The sequence below is a fragment of the Rhipicephalus microplus genome, chromosome 3 (genome assembly GCF_043290135.1).
Source record: "Rhipicephalus microplus isolate Deutch F79 chromosome 3, USDA_Rmic, whole genome shotgun sequence".
NCBI lineage: Eukaryota > Metazoa > Arthropoda > Arachnida > Ixodida > Ixodidae > Rhipicephalus > Rhipicephalus microplus.
In genome coordinates, this window is record NC_134702.1 from 173,664,866 (window position 1) to 173,691,405 (window position 26,540).

At 43.8% G+C, this 26,540-nt stretch overlaps 2 protein-coding genes across 3 annotated transcripts in view; one reads left to right on the forward strand and one right to left on the reverse strand.

Moving 5' to 3' along the window:
• Positions 1-12,145, forward strand: part of LOC142802714 (uncharacterized) — a 44,269-nt gene extending 32,124 nt beyond the window's left edge. The window contains exon 2 of the mRNA XM_075887717.1: positions 9,250-12,145. Within this exon, the coding sequence (XP_075743832.1) occupies positions 9,357-11,381 (2,025 nt within the window). The 5' untranslated portion in view covers positions 9,250-9,356 and the 3' untranslated portion in view covers positions 11,382-12,145. The remainder of the gene's footprint in view (positions 1-9,249) is intronic.
• The window catches only part of LOC119162311 (uncharacterized), a 511,092-nt gene that overhangs the window by 336,768 nt on the left and 147,784 nt on the right, over positions 1-26,540 (reverse strand). The window lies entirely within an intron of this gene.

The following is a 26,540-nucleotide window of genomic DNA, read 5'->3' on the forward strand; positions in this document are numbered from 1 at the left end:
GGGCATATGTTAAGAATTTGAAGAGCTGCCCTGAAGACGTGGATGGATGTGATGTAGAGAAAGTAGCAGAAGGTCTCCCTGTGTAGACACGGCCATGTGGAGAACGAATATGGAACCATGGCAAGTCGTCATGGGAAAGGAGTGTGGACTTTTAAAAAAGCAAGGCATACACGGCTTTTGCTTTGTAATTTATTTCTTGATGGGCCCCTCGCCAGGTCACCTGAGAGATTGTGCGTAGACAATGGATGTTGTTGCGGGCAGAATGAAGAGCTTTGCACTATGGTGATATTTTAAAATTGGTTCCTTATGACCCACTAAACCATTATGCGAGGAGGCTAACTTGAAGAATTTGCCGCTTGCCCTGTGTAGCCAACAAGCCCAATTTTTTCACTACCTTTTTTGTTATAGGAGCTGTAGTATCACATCACACATGTGCATCAACACCCCATCCGCAAGCTAGGTCACGTGCACATGACTTGCCCGGGAGTACTCGTGCACGTAGATCGTTAATGTTGTTTCGTGTGGATGTTCTGAGTAGTTTATTGCCTGTTTCTAAGGGACGTATCCATCAGAGCGTGTACATTTGGAGATGCTGGCACAAAGTATGCATCCTTACCGCGATAGACTGCGTCACACCACAGGAACAGCTGAACCAAAAACAAGCGAAGCGCTGTCAGGGCGGCACGTTGCAAGAACGGCGAGAAGAGTAATGCATGCAAGGCAGAAGTCTTTTAGTGTAGAGCATCTTGCTGCAATTCTAAATGAAATTTTCAAAAAGTGCTCTCACATTCAATGTGTGGGTTTTATTTCTCACAGCTTTTATTCATCTGCTCAACAACAGATTACACCAGTTACGCATGTCACCTCAAATAATCTTCGCAATGTTCACGCTATGGCTTCAACTGGATTCTTTTTATTGTGCTGTATATAGCCAAGAAACAGCACATTCTTCTTGATATCGGTATTTTCAGGGTGTTATTAACCACAGCCAGAACGTCCTATATTTAACCAGGACCTAAATAAGAGTATTCAGTGAGGGAAGGCAGAGTGCCAGTGTCTGTCAAAAGTGATGTAAGCACAGAAACATTCCTTACTTGCTTTTCACCACCTCCTTCATGGGGCGCACCGGCAAGGAGAAAGGCAAGCGGCATTTACTTTTAATTTTCAAGTCTTTTCGAGACGCATAGCGTTAAAACTATTGACCTGGTCGTAAGAGCCCAGTGCATCCATTACACTCGTCGGCTCTAAATGCGCCAACCTGCTGAGGGGCCCTTCAAGGTCTTCACAGACTAGAGAGAAATTTACGCTGCATGGTTAGACCTAGCTAATGCGGAGGAATCCATCTTCTCTGGTCATTTAGCGCTCTAGCTATTTGCTCCTGTGCTGCACTTCTGAATCACGAAGAAAGAGACCCAGACCATGCTAGACAATAAAAGGAGAGACTGTGTTCTGTGAACCGTGCAGGATATTCATGGCTATGTTCAACTGTTTGCGCGTTTCTGCTGTTATAGACAGTAACAATTGTTGCTTCTTTTAGTAAATTAATGTGAGGCACATCCTTCTTTGACATTATTTGAATTTATGTACAAATTTTTATGTACTATATTTACGACTTTCGGGGCCTAAATTGGTGTTCTGCATACCTGATTTTGGCGTATCAAAGGTATTTTTTAGTGCTTAAAAACCCGGCCTCTAGTAATTATTATGATTGTCGACATCTGAAAAGTACTGGCAGTCGTTCAGAATGACTTGTGACATTGCTGTGTGTGGCCTTGTAAAACAATGAATTAAAAAATGTGCAATTTTATTTATTTTCGTTGTCAAATGTTGGACACACTAGTGGCACACTTGTTTTGCATACCAGCTTTACATATTTAAAAAATTTTTGCTTGCGCAAATATTTTTTGTGACCCCTAAGATATTTGTAATAAGATCCTACATAGTCCATCCACATATTGTGAGCTACAATGAGCTAACATGTACTGAGAGCATTGCCAGTATAGAATGACTCTGGTGTTGCTCTGGTTCACTGGACTTTCGTGTGTCATCCCCGCAGGGGCACCTGCACAAGTAGGCGTTTGGTGTGTAGCGACACCACGGACCCGAGCTAATGGGGGAGTTTTTTCTCCCTCCCACGCCTAGCCGTGCGTGGCTGAGCCGTGTCCGGGGAAAAGCGGATCCTGGGGGTTGAGCCGACGCTGGCTGATTGGACCTTTAAGGCCCCCCGGCAGAGGCAACACAACCCTTTGGCCCCGGCTTCACGTAGACGGCACCCCTGGGCTGACCCACCCAGGAGAATTCGGCAGTCAGCTTTTTCTATATCTCCCCTACAACTTCGTCTTTATCTCTTACTTTTAGTCTGTCCTGTCTACTTATCTCTTCTGTTTACTTCCCATTTTCCTGGTGGCTAGGGTTAACCTTGTGTAGTTACTCAATCTTGGTTAGTTATATTTGGTTATAGTGGCAATGTACGGCTGGCATCTGCAGCCTTATGCTATTAAATGCTTCATCGTCCTCTGGTTGGACTCCATGGTGGGTGGTCGCCATTGCTGCCGAAAAAAAGTACACTACTATAGGAACACCTGCATTTCCCCGTCTCCTTGATTCTCTTCCGCTTAAGAGGGGACGCACCGATGAAATATCAGTTTTCAGCCAACCCAGACAATGCTTTCCTAAATTCCGTGTTGTGCACAGCGAAAATCTATTAAAACAAGCCAGAGCCATATCTCCATTTTTTGTTGCCAAATCTCTGACTGAGGTCTTTGGCCCAGGATACAAGGTTACAAAGATGGCTAGCGGAGACCTTCTCCTTGAGCTGCCTAAAAACATCACTATGAAAAACTTGGCAGTCTCGTAGCATTTGGTAATATCCCAGTATCTGTTTCACCTCATAGATCAATGAACACCTCACGCGGAGTTGTTTCAGAAGCAGACCTTCTTGAAATGTCTGAACAGGAACTGCTTGAAGGGTGGAAAGAGCAAAATGTCACGGATGTGAAATGAATCGTCATCGGACGCGACAACAAAGAGATACCTACCAAAACTCACTTTCGCATCTTGCACATTGCTTTCATCTATAGAGACAGGCTACATCAAACTCTCTGTCCGTCCCTACATTCCCCATCCAAGACGGTGTTATAAATGTCAACGATTTGGTTATGGCTCGCAGAAGTGCCGGGGTCGGAAAACTTGTGCAAGATATGGTAGCCACGGCCACCCATCTGATAACTGTGTTATTACGGCTCAATGCGTGAATTGTGATGGGGAACACGCCGCGTATTCGGGTTCGTGTCCTAACTGGAAGAAAGAAAAAGAAATAATCAATCTTAAAGTCAAGAAAAATATATCATTGAAGGAAGCCCGGAAGAGGGTCTCTACTTTCTACAACACATCTTAGGCTGATGCGGCGCGTCGGGGGGCAGCGTCGCACCAGCCCTCTCCACTCCTTCGGACCGCGCATACCGAGCAGTTGGCTGTGGCACCTGCCCCCAAGGCGGCTGTAGTCCAGGCTACACCACCTACTCCCAAACAGAGACCGGAGACTCCAGATTCCTCAGGTCTCAAGGCCTCACCTCACCAGGCGAGGCCCAATATTCGAACTAACAGCCCGCGTGTGCGGGCATCCAGTGCCTCTGAGGAGGCAATGGATACGTCGGTACCCTTGGTGCCGAAAGAGCGGTGTGGCTCCTTGGAGCGCGCCAAGAAAACAAAAAAGCAGATAACAGGGCCTGGTGACGGCCCTGTTACGTGAACTCAAACTCCCTGTCTAAACAGCCACTCGCTTTTTGTACACACAGCACTATTTTATATGCATCATGAACACTCAAATTATGTAATGGAACGTCAGGGGCCTTCTCATAAACCTTGATGACATTCAAGAACTTTTACATGAACACTCACCAAAAGTGCTGTGTGTACAAGAAACACACCTTAATTCAAAACACACAAATTTTCTTAGTAAGTTCGTTATTTTCCGAAAGGACCGTGGTGACATGACATCATCCGGAGGTGTTGCCATCATAATGAATCAAGAAATTGCATGCACACACTTACAACTCCAAACATCTCTTGAGGCAGTGGCTGTTCGAGCGGTTCTTTTTGATAAACTGATTACAATCTGCACTATTTACATTCCTCCTAGCTATCAGCTGCAAAAACGTGATTTACACTTTTTAATCGATAAACTTCCGGAGCCCTATGTTCTCCTTGGAGACTTTAATGCGCATAGCAGGCTATGGGGTGATTCTCGGTGCGACGCGTGAGGTCGACTGATTGAACAGTTCCTTCTCTCGTCGAGCGCGTGTCTCCTAAATGGAAAAGAACCAACCTATTATAATCTCGCTATTAACACCTACTTCTCCATCGACCTAAGCATATCTCTAGTGCCTCTACTCCAGTGGAAAGTCCTCAGTAATCTGTACAGAAGTGACCACTTCCCCGTAGTTTTGAGCACAACTACAGCAACTGAGTGTCCACCACATGTTCCCAAATGGCTCATAAACAGAGCCGACAGGGAACAATTTTATACCATCGCTCGTCTATGTTGGAGTGACGTATGTACTTTGAATATTGATGTTGCTGTCAACTACTTCGCAGCGTTTTTGATTGATGCTGCAACAAAATGCATCCCACAACAAATGGACACCCTGGAAACCGGCGTGTGCCATGGTGGAACTCTGAATGCCGAAACGCGCGCAAACAGCAAAACAGAGCATGAAGGTGTCTTCGAAACTCACCGACAGCCGAAAATCTTAACACCTTCAAAAAAAAAAAAAGTCTCAAGGCAGGAGAACGCGTCGGCAGGCCAGAAGAGAAAGCTGGCAGAAGTTTTTGTCGGGGATCAATTCATACACACAGGAGGCTAAAGTCTCGAACATGGTCGGTAGCATAGCAGGAAAACAAGTACACACACTTCCACTCGTAAACACTGAAGGGGATACCTTGGAAGATCAGGCAAACTTCCTCGGTGCACACTTCAAATGGGTGTCCAGCTCGTCCCACTATAATGACACTTTCCAAAAATACAGAACAAGAATAGAAAAGCAGAAATTCGAACACAAATTCACTAGATACGAGGCATATAACAAAGCTTTCAGTCTAGCTAAGCTCCGAACATCTCTAAACTCTTGCAGTACTTCTGCCCCAGGTTCTGACCGTGTGGTGTATGAAATGTTAAAAAAAACCTACCAATCGAAACGCGAAAAACCTTACTTTGTTTGTACAATGCCATCTGGTTTTCTGGCACTATCCCTACCTCCTGGAAAGAGGCTATTATTATTCCCATCTTAAAAGAGGGCAAGGACCCTTCCTCAGCTTCGAGTGATAGGCCTATTGCACTTACAAGCTGCTTGTGCAAAGTCTTCGAAAAAATGATAAACTGCCGACTTGTACATTTCCTTGAAACAAACAATTTGCTAGACCCATTTCAATGCGGGTTTCGAGAGAGTATATAGATCCACCACAGATTACCTTGTTCGTATCGAGGCACAGATCAGAGACGCTTTCGTCCATAAACAATATTTTCTCTCTGTGTTCCTCGATATCGAAAAGGCTTATGACACAACATGGCGCTTTCGAATTCCAAGAGACCTATCCCACCTTGGCGTGCACGGAAGAATGTTTCACATAATCGAAAGTTACCTGTTAAACCGGGCATTCCGTGTCAGAGTGGGCAGCATTCTTTTCCCAAACATTTGTCCAGGAAACAGGTTTGCCGCAAGGTGGTGGACTTAGCTGCACACTTTTTCTCATCAAAATGAATTCCTTGCGCTTGTCCATTCCTCGCAATATGTTTTATTGTACATATGTCGATGACGTCCAGCTTGGCTTTAGATCTTGCAATTTGGCAATGTGTGAGCGGCAGGTTCAGTTAGGTTTAAACAAGGCCTCCAAATGGGCAGAAGAAAACGAATTCCGACTGAACCCACAAAAAAGCACGTGTGTCTTGTTCTCCCGAAAGAGAGGCATGCACTCAGAGCCCGAGATTGACTGGAACGGTCAACGTCTGTCTGTTAATGCAGAACATAAATTCTTAGGCTTATTCTTGGACAACAAGTTGACCTTCGTACCGCACATCAAGTATTTAAGAACTAAATGTTAAAAAGCCATGAATGTTTTAAAAGTGTTGTCACGTACTATGTGGGGTAGTGACAGGCAATGCCTCATTAATCTGTATAGAAGCCTCATTCGCACCCACTTAGATTATGGGGCCGTTGTTTATCAGTCTGCGACTCGAAGTGCTTTGAAGATGCTGGACCCTGTGCACCATTTGGGCATCCGCCTGTCTACAAGTGCTTTTCGCACCAGCTTCGTAGAAAGCCTTTACGTTAAGTCAAATGAGTGGTCGCTTCATCTGCAGAGAACTTACATGTCCTTTGTATATTTCTTTAAGGTGAAAGCAGACAAGAAGCACCCCGCATATTCTACTATTAAGGATTTGTCGAGCTCCATTCTGTTTCAAAACAGGCCTTCGATGAGGCAGCCCTTCTCAGTTCGCCTGAAGGGTCTAGCTGAGGGAACTGGAGTGTCACTTGAACACATTTTAGTGGCTCCTGTAGCATACCCGCCACCGTGGCAGTGGCAGATTATAGACTGCAATGTGTCTTTTCTAGAAGTTACAAAACATGCGCCTATTGCCCATATCCGAACATACTTCCTGGAACTTCAACACACACACGTCCTGAGTTCTTTACAGATGCCTCCAAGTCTAACTCCTCTGTGTCCTACACTGCTGTCGACCCATCCTTTTCGGATGCTGGCCCTCTACATCCAGGCACAAGTATATTCACAGCGGAAGCTTATGCAATACTTGTGGCGGCCAAACACATCAAGCAATTACAAATACAAAAAGCAATAATATTTATACGGACTCCTGGTAACGGCTCTGCACACTCTTTAAAAAGAAAAAAAACCCTGTCCTCGTCTCACTTTACTCCATTTTATGCATACTCTGCACACTCAAACAACATGTTGTAGTGTGCTGGGTGCCAGGGCACCGTGAGATCCAAGGCAACGTGAGGGCGGATCAGCTTGCTGCATCCGTCCACGAAAGCACTTCCACTACACCAATATCAATCCCTGCGCTTGATCTTAAGCCCTCTCTCATACGAAACCTCAGGGACTACTGGCAGAGCAAGTGGGATAGACACACACAACAAACTACACGTTATTAAGCCACACCTTGGCCATTGGCTGCCAGTATCAAAATCGCGTCATACAGAGGTAATACTAACGAGGCTCAGGATAGGACACACATACACGACCTACACATATCTTTTGTCCGGTGATGATCCACCATTGTGTGACAGATGTGGTGAAGCATTAACAGTTCTTTACATGTTAATCCAGTGCAAACAGTTAGAAACTCTATGAAAACAACACTTCCCATTACCCTACCGACAACTTATACCTTTACACCCTGCAATGTTCGTCGGTAGGGAACCACTTTTCAGTCATAAATCATTGTTAGCGTTTTTAAAAGAAATTCATAGTGTTCATATCATAGACTCGGGCATTCCGTAGCACGACCCCTCCAGAGAGGTTTTTACTGCAGTGACTACACAACAAAGCACTTGCCTCACGGCCCTTGGACACAAGGGTATGAACGAGGGAGGCAGTTTTGCTTATGCCATACATGTCCACCATCGTTTTCATTATCACCAACTTTTGTCACCTATTCACACCACACACACCTTTCACGGCATGGTCATAATTTTATTACTTGTATGTTTTTACCCGCCTTACTGCGAGGAATTTTATGGCTCTTATACAGCCACTAATCACAATCATCGTCCATATTTTTAGTAAGATGAACTGGCGCTCTTTGGCCGTGAAATGGCCCTTGTGCCACAAAACATCAAACATCATGATTTTGTGTCCCATATGCCGCTGCATCACACTACCACAGCTTTTCCATTCTATACTTGCTCCGTAATTCAAGTGTTCCTGTTTGTATTTTCCCGTGTATATACTCAAGAAATTTTTATTTCACTATTCATTACTATCGGTTACTGTCCAAGAAGTACATCCTCTGGATATTGCAATACAGGCTTTGTAGTAGATGCTTCTTAAAACTTATCTACCATTTTACAGTGTAAGTGGCAGCCTAATGCATTACGAACTCAAACTTGTGATTGTTATGCGACCATGTCTAGACTGCTACTCCAGATTGCCGGAATCGAAACATACGAGATTTACTAGTCTATTTTTTCAGTGTCTGTCTATAATCAAATCGAAATTTTGAAAGTAATAAATTTATTGCAGTTTTTACATTTAAATTGTTTAGATAAAAAAATTTTGCTTGTAGTACAAATTAATGGTTTCGACTAGAAGACCAATGAAGAGCAAAAAGGGTAAGATAGAAACTTGTGGTTAAAAATTTGTAAACATGGTGTGGGTGTTGCAGTCGACTTTTTGACAACAAGCCTTGAAAACGACAAGTCCACTTGTCGTTGCTTTGGCTGCAGCACACACATTATGTTTACGATTGTCTCATGGGTCAGACAAAACATTTAATAATGCATCCTGTTGTTTTTACATATCTGTCCATGGTGAGGAAAATAGTTATGCAGATAAGTTGCCGCAATGTTAAGTAGGGGTAGCTTGCTTTGATACTGCAAGATGTAACTATATATTTGTGAATGACTGTGTTCCCTGCTTATCATTGGGCTCTCATTGAAAGTGTACAAAGGCGTTAGTGGAAAATGTGGAAACTTTGACAGTAGTTTATAAACAGTGGTTGCGGCAGTAGTGCATAAATATGTTTTTTTTTGCTTTTACACACTGCACCACATAAGCACAATTCACTCATATTTTTTATTATGCTTGATATGTTTTGATAGGAAGTGGTGATTTCTGCGCAGTGTTTTTTGAACACTTCTCTGCAAACAGAACTACAGTAAGCAGTTTGATGGGCTAGTTTTTATTCGTACACATTCAGACACTTTCGACATTTACGATATACATAGCAATGGAATTGGAACTAAATTTTATTCTAGTTTTTGGCAACTGGTGTTTGCATGTGTTGACCATATAATTTAGGTGCAGCAAGATGGAAACTTTCATAACCTTTGCTTTGTCCGTGCCCTGTTGCCATAACAGTAGCCTTGGTATGTGTGAGATGAGGTGTGAACATCAATATATTTTGAATGCACAGCTGCCCATCTGTATTGCCTGCTGCTGTAGTACAGTTCCATGTAGTATGTGAATTACAATTTGCAATGCCTTTGTGGGCTCTCAATGGCTTTTCAGGCTCCTTATCCTGTGTCTCCTTGGAGCGGTCTTCTTGACTGGCATCTGTACGAAGCAGTCTTCATTCCTGCCAGCAGTGCTCCTACGTGACCCTGGACAAGTCAACTATGGTTACTCACATTCGGAAACACAAGGGCAAGCCCCCCTTCCAGTGTCACTTTTGTCCAGCTGCATTCATTTGCAAGTCCAAGCTTGGGTCTCACTTGTACACCCATAAAGGGGATCGACCCTTTTCTTGTGCCCACTGCAATGCTTCCTTTTCGATGAAAGGCCACCTCACTGAGCACGTGGGCACTCATACAGGCGACCGTCCATTCTCCTGTATCCACTGCAACGCATCGTTTGCAGTGAAAAGCCACCTCACAAGGCACATGCGAAAGCACACTGGAGAGAGTCAATTTTCTTGTGTCCACTGCCATGCATCTTTTGCAGAGAAAAGCGTCCGCATAAAACATATGCGAAAGCACACAGGAGAGCGTCCATTTTCCTGTGTACACTGTTATGCGTGTTTTTCAGACAAAAGCAACCTCGTAACACACATGCGAAAGCACACAGGAGAGCGTCCATTTTCTTGCGTCCACTGCGATGCAAGTTTTTCAGACAAAAGCAACCTCGTAACACACATGCGAAAGCACACAGGAGAGCGTCCATTTTCTTGCGTCCACTGCGATGCAAGTTTTTCAGACAAAAGCAACCTCGTAACACACATGCGAAAGCACACAGGAGAGCGTCCATTTTCTTGCGTCCACTGCGATGCAAGTTTTTCAGACAAAAGCAACCTCGTAACACACATGCGAAAGCACACAGGAGAGCGTCCATTTTCTTGCGTCCACTGCGATGCAAGTTTTTCAGACAAAAGCAACCTCGTAACACACATGCGAAAGCACACAGGAGAGCGTCCATTTTCTTGCGTCCACTGCGATGCAAGTTTTTCAGACAAAAGCAACCTCGTAACACACATGCGAAAGCACACAGGAGAGCGTCCATTTTCTTGCGTCCACTGCGATGCAAGTTTTTCAGACAAAAGCAACCTCGTAACACACATGCGAAAGCACACAGGAGAGCGTCCATTTTCTTGCGTCCACTGCGATGCAAGTTTTTCAGACAAAAGCAACCTCGTAACACACATGCGAAAGCACACAGGAGAGCGTCCATTTTCTTGCGTCCACTGCGATGCAAGTTTTTCAGACAAAATCAACCTCGTAACACACATGCGAAAGCACACAGGAGAGCGTCCATTTTCTTGCGTCCACTGCGATGCAAGTTTTTCAGACAAAAGCAACCTCGTAACACACATGCGAAAGCACACAGGAGAGCGTCCATTTTCTTGCGTCCACTGCGATGCAAGTTTTTCAGACAAAAGCAACCTCGTAACACACATGCGAAAGCACACAGGAGAGCGTCCATTTTCTTGCGTCCACTGCGATGCAAGTTTTTCAGACAAAAGCAACCTCGTAACACACATGCGAAAGCACACAGGAGAGCGTCCATTTTCTTGCGTCCACTGCGATGCAAGTTTTTCAGACAAAAGCAACCTCGTAACACACATGCGAAAGCACACAGGAGAGCGTCCATTTTCTTGCGTCCACTGCGATGCAAGTTTTTCAGACAAAAGCAACCTCGTAACACACATGCGAAAGCACACAGGAGAGCGTCCATTTTCTTGCGTCCACTGCGATGCAAGTTTTTCAGACAAAAGCAACCTCGTAACACACATGCGAAAGCACACAGGAGAGCGTCCATTTTCTTGCGTCCACTGCGATGCAAGTTTTTCAGACAAAAGCAACCTCGTAACACACATGCGAAAGCACACAGGAGAGCGTCCATTTTCTTGCGTCCATTGCGATGTGGCCTTTGTGCGGAAAAGCCACCTCATAAGACACATGCGAAAGCACACAGGAGAGCGTCCATTTTCCTGTATTCACTGCAATGGGTCTTTTGTAGTGAAAAGCACTCTCGTATTACACGTGCGACAGCACGCAGGGGAGCGTCCATATTCCTGTGTCCACTGTAATGCGTGTTTTTCAAACAAAAGCAACCTCAGAAGACACATGCGAAAGCACACTGGAGAGCGTCCATTTTCCTGTGTTCACTACAATGCAACCTTTGCAGAGAAAAAAAAAACCTTGTGAGACCCACGCGAAAACACACAGGAGAGCGTCCATTTTCTTGCGTCCACTGCGATGCGTCCTTTGTGTGAAAAACCCAGCTTGTAAGACACATCCGCATGCACACTCAATAGCCGCCCTGTTCCTGTCTTTGTAATGGGAACTTATTTGGGAGGGCCTCGTGAGACACATCTGCTTGCACACAGGAGAGGGTCCATTTCCCTGTGCTCACTGCAATGCTTCATGTTCAATAAAATGCGAACTCATTATGGACATGTATACTCACACAGGAAGCCATTTCTTATGTGTTCAATGCAAGCATTCTTTTAAATGAAAGGGCCACCTTATTGAGCAGATCTGCACCAACGAAGGAGAGTGGCCCTTCTCCTATTGTCTCGGGGTCGTGATGTGGACAAAGAGAGCAGAGTGCAGGCCGAATAATAAACAGTTTATTTGGGCTGAACTTGTGGCCACGTAAAAGGAAAGTCAGATTACTTCCTTTCTCATTTACTTTTTCTATACTCTACACATATCTATAATATGTGCATGCATATTTGTATAGATTTTCGCATTCTACATTGTAACACATACTTGAAGTGTTGAACATTTTTCTTTGTGTACCTTTTTTTCTTTTTTTCCTTTTTTATCTTCTCTGAGATCAAGTTCTGTACCCCCTCGTTTCACCACCGATGGGTGGTTGGGGTTTTGTCAAGCTGTCAAATGACAGCTTGACCTTTTCCTTTACTATAGATGTTTCTTGGTGAAAATAAAGTTCTTTGATTGATTGATTGATTGATTGATTGATTGTCATTGAATATTCTAGCGTCTACGCTAGTGGCGGCGTAGATTCCAGAATTATTTTTTGTGTTTACGAAGCGGGCGTAATATTAGCAAAATGATCTACTACAGTCCCGAAGATTCTCGAACACTGTAGGTGCAGTGTTCATGCTTTCTGCCATTCGATCATGCTTTCTACCAACGTTCGCGGCCTACTGTCCAAGAAGGATGAAATTTGTGCAGCAGTTAATGATTGTAATGCCGATATTATTGCGTTAACTGAAACTGGCTTTCCGACAAAATTCGGAACGAAGAATTGCTGTGCTGCGAAAAAAAAATACAAAATATATCTCGTTGTGACAGACGTGATAGATGTGGTGGTGGTGGTGTTCTCCTTCTACTGAATGAGAGAATTGAAAACTGTGCTGTTGCAATGGGCTCGGTATCAGAGGCAACTTGGTATATCCTCACCGTGGCTTTTAAAAAAAGTTGTCATTGGCGTATGTTACCGCCAACCATCCGGTTGTTCAAGTTTTTGCGACGGCTTGCTTGATTGGCTGAGTCACCTGAAAATTTGGTTTCCCCGCGCAGATGTAATTCTACTCGGCGATTTCAATTTTGCTAATATTGTGTCGTCTAATTCTTACTTATATTCGTTGCCTAACTAAGCTGAAGCACAGAATTTTATTCGCATGTGTTCTGATTTTGGTCTTATGCAACTTGTTAATTTTCCAACTCGCGTTACGAATACTACGTCATCCATTCTCGACCTTATTTTGACATCAGAACCAGATATCGTATCTTCGGTGACCAATGTTCCTGGTATAAGTGATCACAAAATTATTCAAGCGCATATCTTACTGTCATTCTCACGCATGCGTAAACAGCTTAAAACAATACGCAATTACAAAAGGGCTGACTTTAACTCAATAAACATTGATTTGGGCACTTTTTGAGATAAGTTCTTACCCTACTACACCGAAAGATTGGTGCAGAGCAACTGGGACCTATTCAAGGCTAAAGTATCCGAGCTAACTCTTAAATATATCCCCATCAAAAAAGTCTTCCGTAATACTGGTGCTCCATGGTACAACAGATACGTTAACCGTCTTTCTAACCGTAAGAAAAGGTTTCATCGTGCTGCTACCAAATCCCCGTCTGATCAACGTTGGTCAACTTACAAATCTGCTGCTGCAACTTATTTATTTGCACTAAAACATGCAAAGTTTTCCCTTTTCAATGAAATTCTGCTAACTATGCTGAAAAATAACCCTAGACAGTTTTGGAATTTCGTGCGTGGCAGCGAGAATCTCGCTATAGCCTTGCTGACGGCTGATGGGCATCCCGTGCCCGATGTAGAATGCACATCTCTACTAAACGACACATTCATAAAAGCTTTCTCACACCAGGTGACATACAACAACCAAATCACTTTGCCTTCATCCCATTACCTACCCATGGACACAATTTTCGTTACCTCCAAAGGTATTCGTGCGGTCACTAAAAAACTTAAAACCTTGTCATCATGTAGAGTTGATGGAATCAATACTAAATTCCTGAAAACTACCGTTGAATATTACTCTATTATCCTCTCATGCATTTTTTCACAGTCCTTGTAGCACTCTAGCCTTCCAGACGACTGGCTGGTTGGTAAGATAGTGCCAGTTCGCAAATCAGGGGTGACACACAATCCAATAAATTTTCATCCGATATCGCTCACATCTGTCCCGTGCAAGAGCATATCATTTTCACTCACCTTGTTAACTTTCTCGAGTCTAACCAGTTTTTCACACCCTCCCAGCATGGATTTTGTAAAAAACTCCTGTGACACGCAGCTCTTAGTCTTTACTAACGACCTGCATGTCCTGCTGGACTTTGGATTTACCATTGACTGTCTCTTTTTAGATTATTCGAAGGCATTTGATAAGGTTAGTCATGAGCTAATACTTCTTAAGCTGAAACATTGAAATCTAGATCCTAACGTGCTTAACTGGATTCGAGCCTTTCTTTCTAACCGAACACAATTTGTTTCTGCTAACAATGTTTGCTCCCTCATACAACCGGTGCTCTCGGGCGTTCCCCAAGGCTCTGTGTTGTGACCCTTGCTGTTCTTAATTTTCATGAATGACTTGCCAACTAACGTCTCATCAAAGGTATGCCTATTCGCTGATGATTGCGTGCTTTATCGAAAAAAAGTAACGAAGACGATGCTACCTCGCTTCAGGCGGATCTAAATAACATATTTACCTGGTGCCAATTATGGAACATGGAACTGAACTTTTCTAAATGCAAAGCAATGCGTGTGTGCCACACTTCACTTGTTTGTCCACAATATCATCTGAGCGATACCTACCTTGAGGCTGTTTCATCTTACAAATATCGAGGTGTTCATATTTCAAATAACCTGAGATGGAACCATCATCTGAAGTACATCATTGCCAAAGCTGACCATAAACTCGGGTATTTTCGCAGAAACTTTTACATGGCACCTTCATCCCTTAAGAAGCTTCTTTACAGTACCTACATTTGTCCATCGCTTGAATACGCATCATCTATCTGGCATCCTGGTGGCACTTCACTAACACATGAATTGGAAGCAGTCCGGAATCGTTCAGTTCGCTTTATCTTGTCCAATTATACCCACACGGCCAGTGTCACACTAATGAAATCTCAGCTCAACCTTCCTGAACTCGCCATTCGGCGTAAAATAGCCCGACTAAGCTTCTTTCATAAGCTTTATTATCATAACAATAGCCTTCGCGAACATTTCGTTAAATCTCCCTCATTCATAATCACCCAGAATGGATCATCCACAAAAAGTTCATGTCCCTCAATGCAGAACCACAACCCATTTATTTATTTATTTATTTATTTATTTATTTATTTATTTATTTATTTATTTATTTATTTATTTATTTATTTATTTATTTATTTACAAGATACTGCAGGCATGGAGCCCAAGGAGGAATGGTACAGGCAGTAAGGCAATCAAGCCAAGCATCACACAGCATACAATAATCCAATCATCACACACATACAACAATAATGCAACCAAGCTTATCATAACAATAATGATTTAAGTGGGATTGCGAGAATCGCATTTGCGTGAATCGCAAAGGGAAACAACATGGCACTGAAAGTAAGCAATCAACAAAAAGGATTAGTGGATAAAAAAAAACTGCAAAACATTTTTACATCCTCAGGAAAACATGTGTGTCAATAGAATCTGTCGACAGCAGGGCGGCAAACGGTAAATTGTTCCACTCACAGATTGTGCGCGGGAAAAACGAAAATTTGAGGTAGAAGGCGAGACTCCCTTGACACTTGAATGTGCAGTGAACAAAAGCATAATTGAAGACACCCTAGAATTAAAACCTGCAGCAATTGAACATCGCATCGGTAGAGCCCAACCAAACAAAACTAGGCCCGTAATTCTCAAGCTGCTAGACTCAAGAGAGAAATTTTCAATATTGAAACGGGGACATAAACTTCGTGGCACAAGCCTATCTATCGGAGAAGACTTTCCGAAACGAGTACGTGAAATTCGGAGAAAACTTTGGAATAGTGCGAAGGCAAATCGAGAAAATAACGAAAAGGTTTCCTTAGTTTTTGACAAGCTGTATATTAATAATCATGCCTATGTCTGGAGCAACGAAAAGGATGACAAGGTTCCGCTTAAGAAAAAACACGCGGAAGCTGCCTCAGAAACAGCACGTGTAACGAGAACGACGAACGTACCCGGCGACCAAACAAAACTGGGAGCCACTACTCGTCGTGCTGCAAAATAGGCGAACTAACACTTCTCACAGTGAATGCTAGAAGCGTAATTAATAAGCCTGAACCTCTTCAAAATTTGATCATCGATTATGAGCCTCACTTAGCAGCCGTCACAGAAACGTGGCTCACGCCTGATGTTTTAGATCATGAATTTACACCACCCAACTATTCCGTGATCCGAAAAGATCGCCCCACACGTGGTGGTGGGGTGGCAATATTGATAAGAAAAGGCCTCTCTTTCGGTGCCCTTCCAGAGGTACAAAATGCTGAAGCGGTTTTTTGTAAACTACTTTGTGACGGTACCAGCATGTTGTTAGGTTGTGTTTATCGAAGCCCAAACTCGGGTGACGATTCTATCAGTGCAATTCATGATTACATGCAACGTCATGCTTACGGTTCACGTGTTGTACTCATGGGTGATTTCAATCTTCCAGACATTAACTGGGGTAGTATGTGCTATACGTCATCAGCTTCGGATGTGTTATTTGACCTCATGCTAATCTTCAGTCTTCATCAGGTCGTTTCGCAGCCTACTCGCTCGCAGGGAGTAACTGAGAACATACTTGATCTAATATTTTTCAGCGACCATTTTGACATAAACCGCATAAGAATTGATGTAACCCGCAGAATATCTGACCACGACGTACCAGTGGGTGTAGTTCCTCTTGGTGGCACCATGACCACTCATTCTTCTGTATCCGTTGTAACAAACTTCGAAAACGCTGATGACGATAGCATACTAACTCATCTCGCTCATGAATTCCTGTATTTCTCAGAAATGGGGTTGAATACATCAGTAGATGTCGATTCCCTTTGGCTTCACTTCAAATCTGTCGTACGTTTTTGTATCGCTCACTACATACCTACAAAAGTCAAACGCCCGCCAAAAAATAATCCATGGATCACGCGCGAAGTTATTCAGGCGAAGTGACGTTTGAAAAGGTTACGTAGAGCAATAAAAACATAAGGCGGGGGAGAATCCAGAATTCGAAAGCTACCGGATGCTATCGCGGAATTTAAGCACAAAGCTAAACTTGCTAAACAACGCTATTTTGACGAGACACTACCTACGTTCCTTCTAAATAATCCCTGCAGGTTCTGGAATCACTTTCGCGACACTAAAACAACGGCATCGCATTTCCTTCCAGAAGAAAAAACTGTTAAGGCTAACGTATATAATGATTTTTTCCATCGGTGTTTACCGTTGATGATAACGTTATTCCGCCAATAGAAGAGCAACATCGTACGAAAGTCGGCCAATTAGACATCGCTGATGCTGGGATTTTCAACCTGCTACTTAAGCTCGACACCAAAAAAAGTAGTCGACCAGACGATATACCGAACAGTTTCCTGAAAAGATATGCAGAATGGTGTAGCAAATATCTTGGTCTCATTTTTCGAAAATCACTCACGACTTCACAACTACCTAACGACTGGAAGATTGCAAAGGTGATACCGATCCATAAAGGAGGAGACGCAGCACAATTTTCAAATTTCAGACATATTTCATTGACCAGCACATCATGTAAACTACTCGAACACATTATCTTAAAACACAGGACAGTATTTCTAGAGCACATAAATTTTTTCTCCCCTAACCAACGTGGTTTTCGAAGTGGTTTATCGACGGTAACTCAACTTACTGAACTAGTTCACGACCTTGCCATTACAGTTAATAACCGTGGTCAAACTGACTTAATTATACTTGACCTATCTAAGGCTTTTGACTGTGTATGCCACAGCAAACTAATAGCTAAAGTAGAAAATGTTTTCGGAATAGGAGAACTTTCCGCTTGGATAAAAGCTTTCTTATTTAACAGGTCACAATTTGTACTCTATGAACAGATGTCTTCTAACACAGTAGCAGTAACATCCGGCGTTCCCCAAGGCTCGGTACTTGAGCCATTGCTTTTCTTGCTCTATATTAATGATATCACTGCTAACATCACTTGCAACATCAAGCTATTTGCGGACGACTGTGTGATCTATAGAGAAATTAATCATTACAACGATCACATTATGCTTAATGATTCTCTAGCTGTCGTGGCTAATTGGTGCTCTAAATGGCAGATGAAAATAAACACACAAAAATCAGGGATAATGACCGTAAGCAGAAAAACAAAACCATCCAACTTCCCATACACGATTAATAACGCACTTCTTAATAAAGTTGAGGAACATAAATATCTAGGAGTTACACTGCCTTCTGATCTCAAATGGGACAAACACATCGCTAATATAACTTCGAAGGTGCTACGCAAACTATTCTTCTTAAAACGAACTCTAGCGCTCTCAACAACGCCAACGAAGCTGCTAGCTTACACATCATTCGTACGATCCAGTTTTAGAATATGAAACACTGTCTGGTTTCCGTATTCGCTGACTAATATAACCAAACTAGAAGCAATACAAAGGAAAGCTGTAAGATTTATTTACAACAAATATAGACGCACAGATTCTCCAACACATCTTTTAACTCAGTCAGGTTTACAAACGCTGTCCACAAGAGCGAAACACGCTCGCTTAAAATTCCTTTTCCAGCTAGTCAAAAATAACTACAAGATAGATTCATCCAAATACCTTTCATCTTCACAGGCTCGGCAAACTCGCAATAAACATGCGCGCACGTCGTCAGAATACGAATGTAGGAACGACACGTTTAGGTACTCATTCTTCCCGCGCGCGATAGCGGAATGGAACCAACTTGACGCCACTATCACAAACTCCCAATCGCTATCAGAATTTATTGCAGATAGAAAAAACTGGGTGCGCATAACAGTTTATACGCATGCAGGCGCACCGGTCCAGATCTGTTGTTCATTAGTTAAAGCAACGCATTTTTCAATGTTTCTTTCACAGTAGTATAGCTATTTTTGAAGTATGCTTTCAGTGCTTGCTATTCCTGTCACGACTGTTCCATTTATGTTTTCCCTCACGATACCAATGCTAACATAAGTTCCTTTCTTCAATCATGTATTTTATTTCTATCGCCTTTCGGCATGGTTTCAGCTCTGTATAATGGCTATAGCTTGCTTTGTATCTTGTGATTATTGCATACATTGTGTATTAATAACATATTTACGTTTAACTTCTGTAGTGCTCAATGGTTATATGATCCTCATGTCCTGTTATTATGCTTGCATGTTTTTACGTCTACATCCTTTTTTTGTGTGTGAAAAATTACTGTATTGCCCAACGGCCACGCTCTCGAAGGAGAGTAGCAGTATTGTAAATATATATATATATATATATATATATATATATATATATATATATATATATATATATATATATATATATATATATATATATATATATGTGTGTGTGTGTGTGTGTGTGTGTGTGTGTGTGTATGCATATATATACATATTGCGATGTAACGGTGAAGGCAACCTTTATTAGGCCCAGAAGACAGATGAAGCGACCACGCCCAAGGCACAGAACTCAGACAAGCCAAGTCCCCACAGCAGATGAAGATGACGACCACTCATGATGATGAACATGTGTAAAGAGAGTAGATGTGGTTAATGAATGCCTACACTAACTTTCCCTCCCCCCACGTGAAAGCGGTCATCCTGACCGCAGTTTAAGCCGAAGATGAACGCCGTATGAAAGGCTTCATGCGGGATACGTGGATTATTTCTGCTGCCCTGTAGCGGCGGTCGGTCGGTAGAAGAACGGGTGCCACGCGATAATTCAAAGGAGACGTTTGGTCCAAGACAGTGTAGGGGCCAATAAAACGTAATTGAAACTTCTCGCATTGTAGGCAGTTTATTGCGCGTGGAAAGAGGGACTCCACAGCACGGCGATGATGAATCAACAGGCACGCGTGCAAAAGGCAGGGACTTCAGCAGTGGCAGGCCTCCTCCTCCTCTAAAAAGTAGGCTGTTTCTCAACACGACACTGATAGTGTGGGCCTATGCGCTATTGAGTCAGTTCCTCATCGCACCGGAAAAGTAATTTCTCATTTCAAGTTTGGATGCCATTTTACGAGTTGCCTCATCTGTGCCTATATAACCAGCCACGGTGGTCTGGTGGCTAAGGTACTCGGCTGCTGACCCGCAGTTCGTGGGCTCAAATCTTGGTTGTGGCGGCTGCTTTTTCTATAGAGGCAAAAACGCTGTAGGCCCGTGTGCTCAGATTTGGGTGCACTTTAAAAAACCCCAGGTGGTCGAAATATACGGAACCCTGCTCTACAGCGTCTCTTATAATCATATGGTGGTTTTGGGACCTTATAGCTCGCTACATGTCAATCATCTGTGCCTATTTGGACCAAGAAAAATGAAATGTTAAACAGAAATCAATGTGCTTACTATTTCTGTGAGCCCGCTGTGTTTTTTTACGTTCACTGTATTCACGTGATTATAATGAGCTAGCCAAACTTGACGTCATCAGGCCAGATTTTCTCGTTTTTGGATGTCTCTGGCACTTCGTCATCATCTTGCGACATTACAGGAACACTTCCGACCACGCTACTTACTACACAACAGCCTTGTTAAAGCGAAGGCCTTAGATAGCCTTAGATGGTTCATCAAATACGAAATATGATTGTCCGTGATCGCGTCAGTGGCATTTCATCTCATCAGTGGCCAGCGACGGCGGCGTGCCACGTCGGTGGTCACTGATGCGACGTTTATCAGAGATCCTGACCATCTCGGAGCTCATAGGCATCGCTGTTACTTTCAGGGAACCTGCCGGTCATTGATCTGTAGGGCCCTCATTTGGGTGGTGCGCAAACCGGAGAGTGCGCGCCTGGAAGTGAAGAAAATAATCATGGCACTTGTCTGTGGCATGGGAAGCGACGGCTTGCGTTTCCTCCTGGCATCAATTATGGTTCAGCTATTTCTTTGCTTGGCTTTTTTGGCATAAGCCTACACATCGAGTATGGGCTTCGTCTACGGTGTGGGACAGCGACCTGACGTAGGCTGAGCTACTCGAAGGCATTGGCTCAACCGCTCCAGTGACTGTAATGCAGGGTGGATAGCACCGTAAAGGTCCAATTCGCACGCCCTGTCTCTCCTGACTGCATCACACTCTACAGCCTGCAGCTGCATGTACGCCACGTGAGACTTTAGCCAAGCCAGTGCCGGCAGTTCAGTCACTTTGGCCACGTCACTGAGATTTGCCAGCGTGCTGAGCGATGACTCTTGTGTGGCCGCCGACACCCATAGGCCGAGAGCTGCACAGTAACGTAACTAGATAGGGCGGCGCCCATGGCAAATATATTTCCACACACCTTGCAATGGTAATTTAGATAACGATAATAAGTTAATAATATTTTGATTGTTTTATTATTGCAATAGCAATTATATGAACACTCTTCACTGGTTTTTACCGTCGGCATCAGCGTCACTCACCGTATATGTATACCTATTTATATATATGTAAATGCAAGAAAGAAAAAATAATTGAGGGAGAAACTGCGGCGGACGGAATCCAACGGGGGACCTCTGCCTCGTGAATCCGAGGCGTCAATCACTGAGCCATTGATGAGCAACTTCTTCAACGTTCAAACAACAAGCTATTTATATTATTTGCCCCTTGGCGCTGTTCACAGGCATCTCGGGGGGGGGGGGGAGGACTATCATGTTTGCAGCATTACCAGCAAGATGGCGCAATGAGTGTGCGTTGCCGCACCGTCACGATGCGGCCACGAGTGCTCTCAATTCCCACGCGTACTTTGCCTTGCGATGCGGAAGAGAGTGGACGCTCACTCGCACGCCCTTATCTCACAGTGTGTAGGATCATACGTCTTGGCTGGCGTTGGGCTTTCACTGGAACGATTCTGTTATAGAGACCAGGCGCACAAAGGTCACTTCAATCGTTGCATAGTCTTCGTTGGCGAAAAAAGCCGCGCTTTTCAGACACAGCAAAGTAACAACTGAAACGCTTATCTCAGTTGTTACTGAGACAAGCGTCTTTATCTCAATCTCTACCTCATTTGTGCAGGATAAACGCGGGGCTCATTTCGATCTGCTTGGCATTCTGTTCGTGACTTTCCGATTTCTTGGAGGCGGAAATGTTTTAGGCTCGTGTGCTCAGATTTGGGTGCATGTTAAAGAACCCCAAGTAGTAGAAATTTCCGGAGCCCTCCACTACGACGTCTCTCATAATCATATGGTGGTTTTGGGACGTTAAACCGCACATATCTATACACTTTCCTATTCCATGCTATCGCGTTCACTGCTTTGCTGTTGTGGCTAAGCTGACTTTTTATTAATCATATATAATTAGTTGTGTGCAAAAATCACATCACATACCGCTAGAGAGAACCATGTGTGGATGCGAAGCAACGGGAAGGTGGTGAACAGCACCCGCATAAACTCGTCTAAGTCGCCTTAAGCAGGCGCACCAATAATCATAACCTCTACCTGACTGACGCTGCTGGTGACCAAAACTTCTATCACAAAAACCACAACGTGGTCAAGAACATGACGGACATATTCAATTGCCTCTACAACCATCATCTGGACATCGTCACTATGCATTACCTTTGGTGCTTTTCTTGCCACTGACTCAGGCGCTGTGGGTACCTAATAAATAATACTAATAATGATAGTAACTCAGTGCAGATCACTAAAACATGATTTCATTTAAAAAAAAAGCACTTTCTTGGCACTAAAGTAGCACTACGAGGTTTCTGAACTCCTATTTCAACAATCCACATCGACTTAATAGTTGCCTTTAGTGTCCCTTTGAAGGGATACTAGGTTTTGAATTCAGTATCCGACACTTCTTACAACACATCTACAGAAGCTATTTTTGCAAGGTTCGAATAAACAACGGCGCTATAACCTAGGAGACTCGGGCCAAAAAAACACCCCTTCAGCATGCGCGCGCACAGGGCGAAGCACAAGAGAGATAGAGACGTGGCGAGGGGACGTCACTGTCGGGGTCGAGCCACCACCCAGCGGGCAACTTTACGCCGGGCCGCCTACGTCGCTCAGTCAGCTTAGCTTGTTTTCTTGGCGGTTGACCGTGTTTCTGCTGCGATCTGCTGCCTGGCAAAGCATCAGTTTTGTCAGTTCGTTGGGATTTCTTGCCATTGCACGGTTCTCTTTTTCTAATTAGAGATTTTCGCCATCTGACATTCACTAGTTGTGTTTATGCAAGGTTGATGTGGACTCGCGATGCCGAGTTACTGCGCGGCATATGGCTGCCGCAGCACTTGCGGTGGCGATGAGGTCGCTTTTCACAAGTTTCCTCGGGATAAGATAATGGCTCAGGATCAGATAATGGCTGCAAAATAGGCCGCTGCAACTAAAAAAAAATTACGGCATATTCACGGGGTGAATGAAGATGAATGGGTGAAGCTCCGGAGGGATTCATCGGTAAACTGTGAATCTTCCGTGTAATTCGCCCAGTCGATCATCATGTAAAGACGTGAGAAACGCTGTGTGTGTATATACACAAATCAACTTTTATTTGTTCTTAGACGATGGATGGCTTGCGATGTCTCTTGCCTCGCGCGCTCGCACATCGGGATTCTGTCTGCGAGCGCGCGCTGCTGCCGCCTTGCGCTCTCTCCGCTGTGCAGCCTTATCCATCCGGCGACTCCGAGCGCGCGCCAACAGCGAACGGATTTTATTACAACGCTCCCCCTAGCGTACGTCGCCGCACTAAATCGAACGATTGCCTTCAACCAATGACACGCGCCATATGTGACATCATTCCTATTTTATAAGATCTCGCGTCTTTCATCAACTACAAGTACCGCTTTCTAGTTTATAACATCTTGCATATTTTCATCATCAGCTACAAGTACCACCATCTAGTAAACACTACAAGAACTAAACGAAAGGTGGCTACATACAGGAGACGGTACCGCCATCTAGTGAACACTGAGAGAACTAAACTAAAGGTGGCTACATAGAGGGGACGGTACCGACATCTAGTGAACACTGCAAGAACTAAACTAGAGGTGGCTACATACAGGCTACAGGGGACGCACAGCCCACGCCCTAAGGAGCTTCGCCCCTAAAAAAACTTTAAACTTACGAGATGAAGCGCGCTATGGCGGTCACAAATCTGCTGGAGGCAGTAGACGCCCTCCTTTTCTTTCTCTCTTGGCACGCAGTGCGTGCATGAGCACGTATTGTGAAAACACTAGTACAAAAATATCAGTACGCATAATCCAAGTAAGCTATTCTACACGACAGTTGCATGATTCTGGCGCAGCTCATATACCCTTTGCATTTTAACACATCATCACTATAGTACTGGGCAGAATTTAGATATAGCGATGTTAATATAAAAAAAACAGAACTGTAATATATGAGCCAAACTATTATCGCGCAAATTTCAGAGCAGTAAGAGCACATATTACCACTGTGGCAAGAGTGGGCCCTCGTCTGACTCTGTTTCGTTTTGTTTTTTATCCTCGTGGTAGCATACCGACGCACCATGTCCGCCTTACCCTCTACGAAATAAGATACTGACTGCAGTAACAATGTTGCACTCTGACCTGTGAAATCCACGATCAGCTGATATTTCTGCTCACGCCTAGCGCAGGCCGTGCCAATATGCGTCTAAAAGCGAGTTCTGATGCTGCTGTTTCTTATCGAATTTGATATCCACCGATAATGGTATCGTTTGTAACACTTTACTAAAGCAAAATTAGGCACTGGCATGCATGTTATACGTGCCAGTATGTTTCCGAAAAGGGTGAGGGTGGCTGGTTGGAACTCGCTTTTCTGTGCCGCTTCAGTCGTCGCCCTTAAAGTGGCGACCGGCTCGAACATTTACGAATGAACAGATAACTCGGTTCGACTTTCACAGCTCGCCATACTTACAGCAACTACCCGATTTCAACAGATAACATGGGATTGACTGCCGGTGAGCGCAGTCAGCTGACCTCACCTTCCTGACAGTGATGTCATGGAGCTTCGACCAATCACAGTCGCGGCGAGACTCGTGATGGTGGCCGTTGCACCAGTTCTTGTTTTTGGCGAAATAAAGTTACTTGCATGGGCTTATCTTCTTGATTTTCGAGTTCGGCGCACGAAATTACGTATCATGACACCATAATCTCGTTTTTTAAAGTGTTTTAGTGTTCCTTTAAGGGTACACGAACGAGAAATGTAAGTTGAGGTACAACGAGTAGGGGCTATGAAGAATGTGTTCAGTTTTAGGTGGGCGTGAGAAGATAATTCACTAGTAGAGATTCAGTGCTCAAGGTATTTTGTCACAAATCGGATTGCTCTCAGCCAGCGCCTCCTCTATTTTTAGATGCCAGTCAGTTCATATGCCGAACAATAAGAGCTCGCGGGACGCCGCGCTTTGCATCCTTCCGTGGTGTGGTGCCACCGGCCGACACTATCACCGGCCTGTCGTCTGTTCTGGACGAAGGTGCGGTGATACTCTGGCCGTGTCTGTTATAGATTTGAAATTTTTGAACAACGCACAGGTTTTACTGGATACTGTTAATGTGCTCGAGTAGCAGAAACTACGTTATTTTGTGTCTCGCAAGCAGATTTTACGACTACGACTTTGGGATTGCATGAGACTGCACCTGTGAAGCTGTGTATATCTTTCATGCATTCGATTGTGGTCATTCTGCGATTTGTTGTAGCGTGCGTTTGGAAACAGTGTGAGGAACTATAACCAAGCTATTGCCCCCCTGACGCAAGAAATAGTGTCGTTGTTGTGATCATGCTTCGGGAGATTGCTAAGGCATGCTTCATTCGCGCCTTCAGAAACAGCGTGAGGAACTACAACGAAGCTATTGCTCTCCTGACGCAAGAAATAGTGTTGTTGTTGTGATCAGGCTTTGGAAGAATGCTAAGACATGTTTTATTTCAGCAGTACCTAAGAGCTCAAAAAATAGTTGGGACAGGCATGTCCTACCATTTTTCCTCACACGATTTTCTTTATGTTTCATTTTAGGTGCTGAAGATGCCCTTCAAAAGTTAACATTGCAATCAACCTAGATGCCAATTTTAAAAACTGGCGCTTTATTATCACGAATACTGTACTAGCACCCAACGCACGTGTGTGGCTGGAGGCAAACCTCCATGCAGTTTCCCGTAACTAATGCCTCTCTATTTCTCTACTTTGTTATAGACAAAAAATATGTATAGTCAACCAAATGATTTCATATATTTTCTTCACAAAAAATTTACAGTGACAAAAAATACACACAACACTCCACACTACAATTGGAGAATTTTTCGCGACAATGGCTTTTTAGCATACATTTTGATTACAAAGTTCTTGTCAGTAATATCCATCGCATGATTACTTAGGAGTGGCTTGATGAACTTCCTGCTGAGAACTTCAATGAATTCTTTCCTGTAGGCACGGTCTTCATTCTCGCACTTCAGGACAGGGAGGTCTATCAAAAGGTTTACAGTTTTCTCCACACTGGTCTCCGGTGGCCTTACGATTTGTTTCCCGTAGTCAAGAACGATGTTTACAAATTCAATTGCCGAGACTTTTTAATAGTGTTACGAGTTCTTTTGTGAGATACTCGAGTCCTTCCTTGTCCTTACTTGTGGTCAATCTATCAACAGGCGCGTTTCTTTTCGGTTTCTCAACTAATGGTATGCAGCCCTGGCAGTCTCATTTTTCTGCCATAACTCGAGCTAGGTGGCTTCCAATCAAAGCAAGGGTTACAATTTCCGGTTTGGG